Source organism: Castor canadensis, chromosome 11 (assembly GCF_047511655.1).
Source record: "Castor canadensis chromosome 11, mCasCan1.hap1v2, whole genome shotgun sequence".
Lineage (NCBI taxonomy): Eukaryota > Metazoa > Chordata > Mammalia > Rodentia > Castoridae > Castor > Castor canadensis.
In genome coordinates this window covers 110377523-110392666 of record NC_133396.1, presented here as the reverse complement: position 1 = coordinate 110392666, position 15144 = coordinate 110377523, and the positions used below count along the sequence as shown (strand labels likewise).

The 15144-nt window shown below is 39.7% G+C and overlaps 1 protein-coding gene across 6 annotated transcripts in view; it reads left to right on the top strand.

The window, feature by feature from the left end:
* Rprd2 (regulation of nuclear pre-mRNA domain containing 2) overlaps positions 1-14816 on the top strand; it is a 75578-nt gene extending 60762 nt beyond the window's left edge. For 2 of the 6 annotated variants that reach the window (XM_074048189.1, XM_020155782.2), the window contains 4 exons: positions 1054-1314; positions 3989-4189; positions 8706-9887; positions 10028-10262. In XM_074048189.1, the coding sequence (XP_073904290.1) occupies positions 1054-1314; positions 3989-4189; positions 8706-9887; positions 10028-10116 (1733 nt within the window). In that variant the 3' untranslated portion in view covers positions 10117-10262. Of the gene's footprint in view, positions 1-1053; positions 1315-3988; positions 4190-8705 lie in introns of all 6 variants that reach the window. The other 4 variants (XM_074048191.1, XM_074048190.1, XM_074048188.1 and 1 more) reach the window with 2 other exon arrangements.
* The last annotated feature ends 328 nt before the right edge of the window (positions 14817-15144 follow it).

Genomic DNA, 15144 nt, shown 5'->3' with positions numbered 1-15144 from the left:
ATTATTAGATAATTTGACTTTTGTTGAATTTAATGTACTACCCAATATAACCTTTTAAAGTATTAATAGGAGTATATTCCAAAGTTACCAAGAGTTAAAACATTGAAGTTTCACATTAGTGCCTAATTACACATAGAGTAGGACAATTTTGGGAAACCAAAAGAAAAATATGATAAAGTATATACAGTTTCTGTCACCAAGAATGTTCTCAAGTTAATGGAAAAGAAGAACACAGGACAACTTATGACAAGTAACATTCCCAAATACAAAACAAATAAAATGTTTCCAGGAATGTACATATTTTTATTTTATATTATTTTGTGGAGATCTTGCTGCTGTAGCAGCTTTTTATTTTTTATTTTTTGTCACCTCCTTTTTCTCCCCTCTCCCTATGCATACTCATCTCCTTTCCTGGCCTCATTCTTTCCTGTTCCAGAAATTGAAAAGTTTTTTTATAATTTAATACATTAATAATCATTAAAAATAAAGATACAGAACCGGGCGCTGGTGGCTCACACCTGTAGTCCTAGCTACTCAGGAGGCAGAGATCAGGAGGATCACAGTTCCAAGCCACCCCAGACAAATAGTTCCGTGAGACTCTGTCTTGAAAAAAACCTTCATTAAAAAAAGATAGTGGAGTGGCTCAAGTGTAGGCCCTGAGTTCAAGCCCCAGTACTGCAAAAAAAAAAAAAAAAAGGAAGGAAAGATACAGAATGATTGAGAAATTCCTTACTAGCAGATATTGAAGGTGATAGTGATCATAAATTGCGAAGACTGGCTTTTACTTTTTAAAAAACCAGTGTGCTGTGGGTGTGGCTCAAGTGGTAGAGTGCCTGCCTAGCAAGCTCAAGGCCCTGAGTTCAAACCCCAGTACTGAAAAACAAAACAAAAACCCAACCATAATGTGAGTGGTTTCAATGGTTGTTTTCTCTACAGAGTGTAGTACTTTACCCTCAGGTCAGGAAATACTAGGATGTATTGTTTCATATTGGAAGCAAAGTATAGAAAACAGAGGGATATAATATTGTCTCTTTTCTTTGTTAACACAAACAGTGGAGGACAGAAAGGAAAAATCTATGGAGAAATCAGCTATCTCCACTTCTGCACCTATAAAGCCAACAGAAAGTGTCTCAAAGGCCTCTTCATGTGCCTCTGTGCCTGTGACCATGACAGCAACTCCACCTCTCCCAAAGCCTGTGAATACTTCTCTTCTGTCCCCTTCCCCAGCTTTGGCTTTGCCAAACCTGGCTAATGTGGATCTGGCAAAGATCAGTTCCATCCTTAGCAGCCTGACATCAGTTATGAAAAATACTGGTAAGTAATCCCAGTAAATAGGATAAAAACTGATATCCATCTTTTTTAATTGAACCATCAGAGTCTCTCTGTCTCTCTTTTTGGTGGTGAGTTTCTTTAAATTTATTTATTTATTTATTTATTTTGAGAAAAAATACAATGAAGCAGGGGAGGAGAAATAAAGGAGAAAGAGGGAGGGGGGTGAATCTAGTTAAGCTAGATTGTAAACATTTATGTAAATGTTATAATGTGCCCCCTGTACAACTATAATATGCTAATAAATAACCAGACAAAATGGCCTAGAGATATGGCTCAAGCAGTAGAGTGTCTGCTTTGCAAATGGGAAGCCTTGAATTCAAATCCCAGTCCCACCAGTATGGATACAATAAAACAAAAATATATGGTCATTATGAAAAATTAGAAAATAAATATCTACAGTCCTACAACTCTAAAGGAAATCACTTTAAACACTCATATATTTATATATGAGTGTTTGGGGATTAAATTTTTGTTTTAATAGTTGAAACATACTGCTTTTATACTATCTTAAAACAGCTACTTAAAATTTAAGTACATATCATGAACATTTTAAAAAACAAAAATACATGGTCATTATGAAAAATTAGAAAATAAATATCTACAATCCTACAACTCTAAAGGAAATCACTTTAAACACTCATATATTTATACACTCATATATTTATATATATTTATATATGAGTGGGGATTAAATTTTTGTTTTAATAATTGAAACATACTGCTTATACTATCTTAAAACAGCTACTTAAAATTTAAGTACGTATCATGAACATTTTACAATAAAACAAAAATATGGTCATTATGAAAAATTAGAAAATAAATATCTACAATCCTACAACTCTAAAGGAAATCACTTTAAACACTCATTTATATATGAGTGTTTGGGGATTAAATTTTTGTTTTAATAGTTGAAACATACTGCTTATACTATCTTAAAACAGCTACTTAAAATTTAAGTACATATCATGAACATTTTTTGTCATTAGATATTACCTACATCTTTAATAGCTATGTAGATTTTGATAATTTATCTACCCTTCATTATTAGACATTTACTTACTATGTTTTCAATTTCTTACTGTTATAAAGAACACTAATTAAACAACCTGGATGCTAAGTTGTGTGTGTGTGGGTGTGTAAGTTACTGGGGATTGAACCCAGGGCCTCATGCATGCTAAGCAAACATTAAGCCACTGAGCTACATCCCCAGCACTGAATGTAAGATTTTGTGAACCTAGAAAAGTTGATAAGTGGGGCCAGATGTGGTGGCATAGGCCAGGACCCAACACTCAGAGGCTGAGGCAGGAGGATCATGAATTCAAGGTCAGCCTGACTACGTAGTGAGATCTTCTTCCTCCCAACCCCCGCAAAAAAAGAGAGTGCTTAAGTATATGGATAGGTTTTCTTGGGGGGAAGAGAGAGTTATTTATTTATATTAATGGATAATTTTAATTTTAAAAATTCTAAATGAAAATACACAAGAGTAGAACACTTTCATGGTATTCATTAGCCAGCTGCAACAGAGTAATCTACCATGACAAATGTTTCATCTATGTCTTACTACCCACTCTGGATTATTTTAAAGAAAGTTATTTTATCTCATGATAAATACTTCAACAAGCTGGGTACCAGTGGCTCACTCCAACAATCCTAGCTACTTGGGAAGCAGAGATCAGGAGAACCACAGTTCAAGGCCAATCCAGGCAAATAGTTCATGAGACCCCCATCCCCAAAATAACCAAAGCAAAGTGGATTGGAGGTGTGGCTCAAGCAATAGAGCACCTGCTTTGCAAGTGTGAAGCCCTGAGTTCAAACTCCAGTTCATCAAATAAATAAATACTCAAACATACATTTCTAAAAGTTAAGAGACTTAAAAAAAAAATCAGCATGTAGGTTTTTTAAAGTCTTTTCATATAACTAAATTCATATCTAAGAATGTACTATTTTATATACCTAGTATATGAAACTTTTCATTGTTCCTTGCTCTTTCCATTGTTTTTGCTTTGTCATTTTCAACCTTTAAATGTTTAATGTGTATTCTTTTGATTAAAAATATTCTTTTTCATTTGTTTATTTTTGTGTGTAAAATATATGCTCATAGTTCTTTTAAGAAATCTAATGTTTGTTTTTCTTGTATCTTTGTATACCTCTTTTCCTGTGTTAAGAATCAACTCAGTTTTTAAAGTATAAAAATGTAAAGGAGGTTGCTTATATAAAGGCCATTTTAAAAGCAAACAGCTTACATGCTGTATGAAAGCCTACAGTGGCAGACTTTTGCAGTTGCAGTGACTGATCATCCATTCATCCACTAGTATTTACTGAGCACTGACAGGGCCCTAAGGTGTAGGTACGTACCATTCTGATACAGAAAAAAGGAGTAGGTTGCCTGGTGTCATTTGGGCTCCAAAAACTAATGAATATGTATGAAAGTAACTTAATACTTGTTCATTTTAAGGGTGTTCAAGTAGAAGAAGCATATCTTAATCTGGTTTTCAGATTTATTTTGTTTGTACATGTCATGATAGGGACCATTTGTGGATCAGTCACAGAAGAATTGCTATTAAACACATCACACTCATTAGAATGAGTGGAAAATGTCATGAATTGAAAGGTCATTTTGAATTGCATTTTCTTGAGTTCATCTTTCTGCCACCAGGGGTCAGTCCTGCATCAAGACCTTCTCCAGGAACTCCTACCAGTCCCAGCAACCTCACCAGTGGCTTGAAAACACCTGCACCTGCCACGACAACATCTCACAACCCTTTGGCAAATATCCTCTCGAAGGTGGAGATCACCCCAGAGAGCATTCTGTCTGCTCTTTCCAAAACCCAGACACAGTCAGCCCCTGCACTGCAAGGTAAACTGACATGTGCCAGAGGGTCTTGAATTGTGAATGCTTGTCTCTGGTGAAATCCTGGATTCCAGTTCTGAGAAATCCAGAACCATGAAATGTATAATACATTTAATTCATTATTGTCTTTATCATTTACAAGAGGACATTTATAGAATTATATAATGTCAAAGCTAGCCAGGCATGGGTGGCTTACCCCTGTAATCCTACCTGTTTGGGAGGCTGAGATCAAAAGGATCAAGGTTCCAGGCCAATCAAGGCAGAGAGTTCACATTACCCCATCTCAACCAATAGCTAGGGTGTGGTGGCATGCACCTGTTAGGCTAGGCTGAGATCAAGAGGATCATGGTTCAGGCCAACCAAGGCGAAAAAAAGTTTTAGAGACCCCACCTCAATAGAAGAAAGCTGGACATGGTGGCATGTGCCTGTCATCCAAGCAATGACTGGAAGTATCAAATAGGAAGATCTCCGACCAGGCCAGCCTGGGCAAAAAGTGAGACCCTGTCTCCAAAATAACCAGAGCAAAAAGGACTAGAGGCACAGCTCAAGCAGTAGAGTGCCTGAGTTCATGAAACCCTGAGTTCAAACCCCATACTGCCAAAATAAATAATAAATAAAATTTACAAATAAAAAATAAAATGTCAGAACTGAAAGAGAGTTTAAATTTTATCTAGTCCAATGCCTTTCCCTGTCAGGCAAGGAAACTAAGGGTCAGTAAGGTGATGTTACTTGCTTAAAAGTCATACATCTTTCTGTTCAGTGATAAGCCAGTAATAAAAACCATATTTTTTTATCGGATCCCAGTATTCTCCCACCTACACCTTGACACCCCCAGGGATTAAAATAATCAGAGTTTTTATTACAGGTTGACCTTTATGTAGTTTAATGTTAACCAAAGCTAAAGACAGTAAGAAAGGTCTGTTATCAAAAGATCTTAAGAGGGATGAATATCTTTGTGTCCTAATACTTTGTAGAGGTCTCTATATATAGTAAAACTTTTTTGTTTCTCCTTCCTATAATCTCTGCATCATTTGAACTGTTCCATTCAGCTTTGCCAGTCATGTTTTGCTCATGAAACTGCTTCTAACATTTTTTCATAAAGCTTACCTGATCTTTCTACTCTTATCCTCCATATACCAATACAACCCTTTTTCATAACTCAGTATAATTATACAATGAATTATAAATACCAGAGCGGATCTTCATTGCAGTAATTTACTATGTATCAGTAATCTCATCAGGGTGTTCTAGGGGACATTTGGCAGTGATTAGAGACATTTTTAGTTGTCACAACTGGGGTGGGGGTACTATTGTATCTAGTAGGTCATGGCCAGGGGGATGTTATTCAACATCCTGTAATGCATAGGACAGCCCCCCAACAGCAAAGAATTATCCAAGCCAAAATGTCTATAGTGCTGAGGTTAACAAACTGCTTTATATGAGTAGAGCAGTATAAATATCTATTAATTTTCTGTTTCCTAAACTGTTCAGTAAATACCTGGATCAATCAGTCAATTATTACTACTTTTCCTTAAGATATAGAAGAATTTTATTGCATAAAACTAAATACTATTAAGCAGTGATCCACAGTTCCCATCTTCTGGTACGAACAATAAAAAAACTGATGGTGTTAGTAACTCCAGCACTCAGGAGGCTGAGGCAGGAGGATCTTGAGTTTGAGGCCAGCCTGGGCTACATAGCAGGCCCAATCACAAAAAATAAAAAAAAAAGACCAGAATTGATGACAATGCTATAGCACATTTTGTGCTCCTAATTCCAGGGACAATTCATTTGATAAATTGACATCTTTGTGATTTTCCTCTCTCTCTGTCTCTCCCCTCTCCCTCTCTCCCCTCTCCCCTCTCCCCCTTCCTCTCTCCCCTCTCATTTGAACACAGGGTCTTGCTCATGCTAAGCAAGTGACCTACCACTTGAGCCACACTTCTGGCCCTCTTTTCTCACCAACCAGTAGTTACAATAAAAATCCTGAGCTTATTTGTTTTAGCTTATATAAGTACTGTACTACATCTGTTTTTTTATGTGAGTGTGTGGGACTGGGGTTTGAACTTAGAACTTTGTGCTTACAGCAGTACTATATCCTAAAGATAAGCTTCTCCTTTTTTCAGATTGCTGCAACAGTATTGTAATGGGCTTTTTTTATCAGGCAAAATGTGACTAGAACTAAACATTTTCTGACAAAATGAGAAATGAGAACCCCAGAAAACAACCTTTCTGGAGTGATGGGGTAGTTCACCATCTTTTGCTTGTGGAACATAGAATTCTCCTTAACTTTTCTCAGGATTTGTCCAACAATATAAACAGATGTGCTCACTGAAAGACTGTAACAAATCTCTTAGAGCTTTATTCTCATCATGTTATCCACAGCCCTACTGACAGATTTGTCAACACAGAGAAAGACTTCATGGCTTGTTAAGATTAAAGAAAAGTAGTAGGTGGGCACCAGTGGCTCACTCTTACAATCCTAGCTACTTGGGAGGCTGAGATCCAGAGGGTCATGGTTCAAGGTCAGCCCAGGCAAATAGTTCATGAGACCCCCATCTCCAAAATAATCAGAGTAAAATGGACTGGAGATGTGGCTCAAGTGGTAGAATGCCTGCTTTGAAAATGCAAAGCCCTGAGTTTAAACCCCAGTTCTACCAAAAAGAAAAGTAGTATTTAGTGGTGAAAGACAGTTTTACCTATTCCCAAAAGTCTGTACTATCTAAACAAGATTGTCTTTTTTTTTGAATTCCATACTAGGGCTTGAACTCAGGGCCTACACCTTGAGCCACTCCACCAGCCCTTTTGGTGTTTAGGTATTTTCAAGATAGGGTCTCATGAACTATTTGCCCAGGCTGGCTTTGAACCTCGATTCTCCTGATCTCTGCCCCCTGAGTAGCTAGGATTACAGGTGTGAGCCACTGGCAGCCAGCCTAAATAATTTTCTTAAAGGGGCTTAGGGCAAAGAGCTCTTGCCTAGCATGTGTAATCCTCAGTACCTCAAAAAAATTAATATTATATTATCATATGTTACATTCTAACACTTGAGGATTTCTAGGTTTTGTGAGAACAATGATGGCTACGGATTAATCTGTTAGGAGGGGAAAAATACATACCTAGGGAACTTTTTTGAAAGAAACATGCTTTTCATTTTCAAGAGAATAATAACTAAAGTTAACATTTCAATTGTTTGGACATTATTAAATATCTAATATTCAGTTATTAGATAATAGTGAAAAGCAGGCAGCATTATTTAGAAGTAAATGACTTAAAAATGTTACAAGGAGGCTAGGGGCATAGCTCAAGTGGTAGAGCACCTACCTAACAAGCACAGAACCCTGAGTTCAAACTCCAGTACCATCAAAAAAAAAACCAAAAAGTTACCAGGATCAGATGGCTTTAAAATTCTTTAGACCTGGCCAAATGTGATGACACACACCCATAAATCTCATCACTGGGGAGACTAGTGCAAGAGGATCACAAATTCAAGACTACTCTGTGCTAAGTAATGAGTTCCAGGCCAGTCTGGGATACATGGCAAGACTGTCACACACACAAGAACAAAACAAAAAATTCCTCATATTTCAAATCTCTTAGCAAATACCGGTTAAAACTGACATTTTAAAAAAACATTAATTGGAGTATCATATCATCTAAGTATTACTTTCTGTCAGCATACCATTTCCAGGAGATAGTTTCAGTGTATTTAGTGAATAAGAGCTATGAAGTTGGGTGAAAGTTTTAAAACTTCCATTTATGGCCAGAAACTGGATGAATTTTCCAAAATAAGATCAGATTGATAGGATTTTTTATTATTTATTTGTCAAATATTTCATGAAAACATTTTGTATAGTTGTGTGTAGCTCATGTGTATAATCCCAGCACTAAGGAAGCTGAAGCAGGATGGTCATGATGAGTTCAAGACTCAAATGTACTACCCCCCTTTAAAAAAAAAGGAAAACATTGTTTCAAAAAGGCAACACCAAACTAGCAAGAGATACTTCTTGAAAAACTATTCCCTGTTCAGATAAACTTCTGAATTTTTGCATATGTGCTATCTTCCTCTTGAAAATAGCAGTGTTCATTAACTTACTAGAAACAGTGGTGGAGGGTGGAAACCCAGAATATTTATTTGAATTTAGAGAAACATTTTCACAGATCAAACATTAAGAAATACTAGTTTAAGGTGTTGTTTTAGGAATAATTTTGGTTCCTTTATTTTTTGCTTCACATTATTTAAACTATGAATGATTTTGACATTAAAATCCCTCCCTTCCTGTTACCTTTTGTTATTGGCTTGTTTTTGGACTTTGCTGGAAACATTTCAGTGGTGTGCTAAATAGGTCCAGTGTTTTCTGTGACTTTAGCCATTGCCTATTTGCTCTTGATTCCCTTTGGCTTCATATTTTAAAGTCTCTCTGGTTCCCACCAGAATGAATGATAACACCTAATAAGCCTACATTGTTTTTGTTACGTGGTAGGGAGTTATTCTTTTTAACCCCTCTAATCTTTGTTTCTACAGGTCTGTCATCTTTACTTCAGAGTGTTACTGGGAACCCAGTTTCAGCCACTGAAGCTGCATCCCAGAGCACTTCATCCTCCCCTGCCAACACCACAGTCTCTACCATAAAGGGAAGAAATCTTCCCTCTAATACCCAATCTTTTATTCCCAAAACTTTCAACTATTCTCCTAATTCATCAACTTCTGAAGTCTCTTCAACTTCAGCCAGCAAAGCATCAATTGGGCAAAGCCCAGGGCTCCCAAGCACTACTTTTAAACTTCCATCCAACTCCATAGGGTTTACAGGCACCCACAATACTAGCTCTGCTGCTCCACCTACTGAAGTTGCTATGTGCCAATCTTCAGAGGTCTCCAAGCCAAAGCTGGAGTCAGAGTCCACCTCCCCAAGCCTGGAAATGAAGATCCACAACTTCTTAAAAGGTAATCCTGGTTTCAGTGGCTTAAACTTAAACATCCCAATCCTGAGCAGTTTGGGGTCCAGTGCCCCATCAGAGAGCCATTCCTCAGACTTCCAGCGTGGCCCTACTAGCACCTCAATTGACAACATTGATGGAACCCCTGTACGGGATGAACGGAGTGGGACACCCACCCAGGATGAGATGATGGACAAGCCCACATCCAGCAGTGTAGATACTATGTCCCTGCTTTCTAAGATCATTAGCCCTGGTTCCTCAACACCCAGCAGTACAAGATCACCACCCCCTGGGAGAGATGAAAGCTATGCCCGGGACCTCTCCAATTCTGTCTCTTCATATCGACCCTTTGGCCTGGGCAGTGAATCTCCCTATAAGCAGCCTTCTGATGGAATGGAGAGATCATCTTCCCTGATGGACTCTTCACAGGAAAAGTTTTTTCCAGATACTTCTTTCCAAGAAGATGAAGATTACCGAGATTTTGAGTATTCAGGGCCTCCACCCTCTGCCATGATGAACCTAGAGAAGAAACCAGCCAAATCTATCCTGAAATCAAGCAAGCTTTCTGATGCCACTGAGTACCAGCCAATTCTGTCCAGTTATAGCCACAGGGCCCAAGAATTTGGGGTAAAGTCTGCTTTCCCTCCATCTGTAAGGGCCCTCCTGGACTCTAGTGAAAACTGTGACCGTCTCTCATCTTCCCCTGGGCTCTTTGGTGCCTTCAGCATAAGAGGGAGTGAACCTGGGTCTGACCGATCACCATCACCGAGTAAGAATGATTCATTTTTCACCCCTGACTCCAACCACAATAGCTTGTCTCAGTCTACCACTGGGCATCTCAGTTTGCCACAGAAGCAGTACCCAGACTCTCCTCACCCAGTCCCACATCGTTCCCTTTTCTCTCCGCAGAATACCCTTGCCGCTCCCACGAGCCACCCACCCACATCAGGCATGGAGAAAGTCTTGGCCTCCACCATTTCCACCACATCGACGATTGAGTTTAAGAATATGCTTAAAAACGCCTCACGCAAGCCCTCAGATGATAAGCATTTTGGCCAGACCCCCAACAAGGGCACTTCAAGTGATGGTGTCAGTCTCTCAAACCTCACTCAGCCCAGCTTGACCGCCACTGATCAGCAGCAACAAGAAGAGCACTACCGCATAGAAACCCGCGTCTCCTCCTCCTGCTTAGACTTGCCTGATAGCACAGAAGAAAAGGGTGCCCCTATAGAAACTTTGGGTTATCATAATGCAGCCAATAGGAGGATGTCAGGGGAGCCAATTCAGACAGTAGAGTCCATCCGAGTTCCTGGGAAGGGAAATAGAGGACACGGGCGTGAGGCTTCAAGGGTGGGTTGGTTTGATCTGAGCACCTCAGGCAGCTCATTCGACAATGGTCCCTCAAGTGCCTCTGAGTTGGCATCCCTTGGGGGTGGGGGCAGCGGAGGCCTCACTGGCTTTAAAACAGCAGCATACAAGGAACGGGCACCCCAATTTCAGGAGAGTGTCAGCAGCTTTCGTTCCAACAGTTTCAACTCAACATTTGAGCATCATCTCCCCCCATCCCCCTTGGAACATGGGACACCCTTCCAGAGAGAGCCAGTGGGGCCATCATCTGCCCCACCTGCCCCTCCTAAGGATCATGGTGGTATCTTCTCTCGAGATGCGCCCACTCATCTACCCTCTGTGGATCTTTCGAACCCCTTCACCAAGGAGGCGGCCCTGGCCCATGCTGCCCCACCGCCTCCTCCTGGAGAGCACAGCGGAGTACCTTTCCCAACCCCACCCCCTCCGCCACCCCCTGGGGAGCATAGCACTGGTGGGAGTGGTGTCCCCTTTTCTCCAGCCCCTCCTCCACCCCCTGTTGACCACTCTGGGGTTGTGCCCTTCCCAACCCCACCACTGGCAGAGCATGGAGTGGCAGGGACTGTGGCAGTATTTCCCAAGGACCACAGTTCCCTCCTTCAAGGGACCCTGGCTGAGCATTTTGGGGTTCTCACAGGACCCAGGGACCATGGGGGCCCTACCCAGCGGGACCTCAACGGCCCTGGCCTTAGCCGTGTACGTGAGAGCCTGAGCCTACCCTCCCACTCTCTGGAGCACCTGGCCCCAATCCATGGAGGAGGAGGTGGGGGAGGCAGCAACAGCAGCAGTGGCCTCCCCTTGGGTCCCTCACACAGAGACGCCATCAACCGGAGTGGTATGATTTTACGGAGTCCCCGGCCAGACTTTCGGCCTAGGGAACCTTTTCTTGGCAGAGACCCATTCCACAGTTTAAAGAGACCCAGGCCACCTTTTGCTAGGGGCCCTCCGTTCTTTGCACCAAAACGCCCTTTCTTCCCTCCCAGGTACTGATGGAAACCAAGGGAAAGGCATTTTGAACAGTCTAGAGAGCTTTGGAAGTAGTAGTTGGGTTTATTGTTATTGTTTTTATTTGTTTTCCCTCTCTTGTTTTTTTATGAAGGGTCTCCCTTCCAAATTAAAAAGTCATACATGCTTACATTTTACAATTCCATCCAGTCCTGTCTCCCACTGCACTTATTACCTTCCCCAAGTTGTTTGTATTAAAAAAAAAAAAAAAGTATACACAACCAAAGCCATTTCATTTGGCTGGGGGCTTGGGGAGTGGGGAGGAAAACAATATTCTGTCCCATCTATTGGAGAGTATTACTACATTTGAAATAAAACTTCCATCAGTACAGATAATAACGTGCAATGTTGGGGTGTTATTTGGGGCTTGACCTGTCAGTAGTCAACAGAAGGGTCTCTCTCCCCTTCCTCCTCCAACTAAGCAACTGTAGTGACCAACTTGGCTCCCTTCCTTGTATCTGTGTGCTCTGCTGACAGACAAGAGCTGTTGTAAGGGAGAAATGTGGGAGACCTTGGGCCTGTCAGGTTTGTTTTGTTCTTAAAGGCATGTTGAAATTGAGTTCTTTACCCTTCTAAAATTAAAAAAAAATTTTTTTTTTAGATCCACCCTCTTTCTCTGAACTACTATCAGGCAACTTTGAGGTAGTACAAACTTCATTCTGTCATAGTAGAAAGCTTTCTCTTTGTCCTTGCAGTGAAAGTGTGGGGGCTGAATATAATTTGAAGTTTAAAATAAGGAGTGACTGCAGACATTTAAAGCTAAGAAAGTAATCATTAGTGGTGTGATGTAACCTGACTATCCTTTGTAAATGAGAGAAAACAGGAAACGTTTTGAAGTAGTTTCCACATATCTTATATTAAACCCTTGCTTCCTCCTGTTTCTCTTCCCTGACTTTTTTTTTTTTTTTCTCCTTCAGTTTCCACTTCTATTTTGGCTAAAAAGTTACCACAGTTGACAATTGATACAAAGATGCAACTGATATATCCCTGCGTTTTAATTATAAGAAGTAAACATTGATTTTACCATGGTGCCTCCCTACTGTGATCCTTGGTGGTGGTTTTCAGTAAATGTTTAACTATTAGAGAAAGGAAAATACTTGTCTTTGTGTTCCTTTCCCCCTTGTCTCAGTCTGTATTCACCCTATTCTCAGTAGTTCAAGGGAGGAAATGCAGTAGTATCTTCTATTGTACCCCTTTAGGTATGTGTTAGAAACAGGCGGGTATTGTACTTCATGTCTTTGTAGGGAAACAAAAGGACCTCATCAATCCAAATTGACCCCACTCTGCAGATAACAGCCTGATACATTGTTCAAAGGTCAAGCCTTGGATAAGTCCCCACCTCCCACCCCCAACTGGTATAAAGAATATTTCTGCCCTTAGTCATTTTACACTCGAGAGAAGTTCTTTCCTTCTCGCTGAATTAAAAATCTTGTTTGTATTTCTACATCTAATACTTGGGAAAAGAGACAATCACTGTACTTTGTTTATATCTTTGTATCTAGCGATAACTGAAAAGCAAATACTGCTTACTGCAAGTTTTTTTATTTAGTGTTTTACCCCAAGGTACACACTGATAATCTCTGACTAAATAAGCAAAACAGTGTTTTTTTTTTTTTTTTAAGGAATCCTAACAAGTTTCATATTTTCTCCCAAGTTAGTATAGAACTAACTATAGGGAAATACAAGAGTTGCTTTGGATTTCTCCAGTGGCATAAAAGATGGAAGAAAGTGAGCAGAAGATGATGAGAGAGTAGTGACAGAAGATCATTCTTTGTCTCAGAATAAACCTGCTTTTCAGAGAAAGTAGCCTAAACTAGGTGTGCATCCTAGCTTGAGAGTTTTGTGTAACATATTTCATGTTATTTATTTGAGCTCACCTTGTGTTCTGTTAGGGTGCAGCAAATCATTCATCTTCCTAAAGCATATCTGGTCTTAAGCCAGCTGTTCTTCCTTTGACCCTCTTCAAGTCTCTCTGCCCTGTAGCTCTCCCCAGAAAAATGCATGATACCATGACCTGTGTGTAAGTAGGGTATATAGTATAGCAAAGTCAAGAAAGTATAGTTACATTGAGTACTAAAACATTAGTTTTAAAAAAAAAAAAAAGCATAAAAGAGAGTGAAAGAATGGGGGTGGGGGTAGGGGAGATTCTATTTGACTTGGAGAATTAAATTTTATTTTGCAAAAATTAAATGGGATGTTTATCATTCTAGAGTAAAAGAATGTGAATTCCTTTTGCTGCTCTTGTTTAAACTAAATGTAGTATTTACTTGAAAAGGCTCTCTGACCGTTTGATTTTACTAGAAAAAGCGGATGTCCTGGATATTGGGGTAATTGTCCTCAAAAGTTTGATGGCTGATAAATGAAAGGAAGACATTGCACTGTTCAAAGATGGACTTTCAGTGGTTTTTTTGTGGGATATTTTGTTTTTGCCACAAAATCTTCAGTGCATTTGTTTCAGGATGGAAGTGAGGATTTGTATGAGACTGTCCACAACAGTAAACGAAGACAATGTATATATGTGATATAGTGAAACAAAAAGAATTCTGACATTCATAAACATGAAACAAAGGGGTTTTATTCTTTCTGTGTCTGTGATTTAAACTTCGTGACCATGCTCTGACTTTTCTATTTCACCCTGAGTTTAAAAAAAATAAACAAAGTATTTTTTAAAGAATGCATAATATAGTGTCTTAGCAAGGACATGATTCATATGAAAGAATATGAGAAGTTGTCATTAAGGTCCTTGGTGCTCACTGTAAAATCACAGACAAAGAATTCTAGTGAATACACTAGTATCATGATACGGTATCAGAAATAGTGTCCTTAAGTATTCTGTAAACAGTTCTCTCTTCAGTCTGCATAGGTGAGAGCTCCCTCCCTGCCCCCCCCCTTCCCTCCCAAGAGTTAAGGTAAATCAAAAGTTGGTTTGATTTCAGGGAATTAGGTAAAATGAGCAGAGAGTAGGATTTTTATCCTTTCTAATACCAGGAACACAATGTTTGTGAGATACATGGTACAGCAAACTTATCTAGACAATGTGAATATACCAAACTTCCTAATTGCAGAATATTCACTATCAGTCCTGAAGTTACCTGTTCAGGCAGAGTTAAGCTTCAGCTGTTAATGTTTTAAAGCTGCTGTAAATTACTGCTTCTCTCCTCCCTCCCCTTTTTAAATTGGGAGTGCCTGTTAAGATTAAAATTAGATATGTTGGATTGATATTCTCACGTGCTCAGTGTGGAAAACCAGTACATGCTCTAGAAAGAACAACAATGACATCCTTTTGAAATGTGTATTAATATCATTTAATAAAATAACTAGTTCTAAAGGTTTGACATTTTTCTTTGAGACTGGGGCTTTGACCAAGGGCCCTGGGCTTCTCTTGTGAGTGCAAATAGGATTGAACTTCGGAGGCCGAAACTACTGCTTTGTGAAGCAGACTGGTGGTTTGAAAACCTAAATTTTCTCCAGTGAAGATCCAACATGACTGTCCAGGGCTGAAAGTGAAAGCAACTACAGAATATAGAAAGAAAAGCCTGCGTTTATCTTTGAAGATGCAATTGTATGGTCTTTTGTTCTAAGGGTATGTGGGGAAGGGGATAGAGACTGGTGTGTGTGCCCACCCATTGCTGAGGCACACAGAATGATGCCACAGA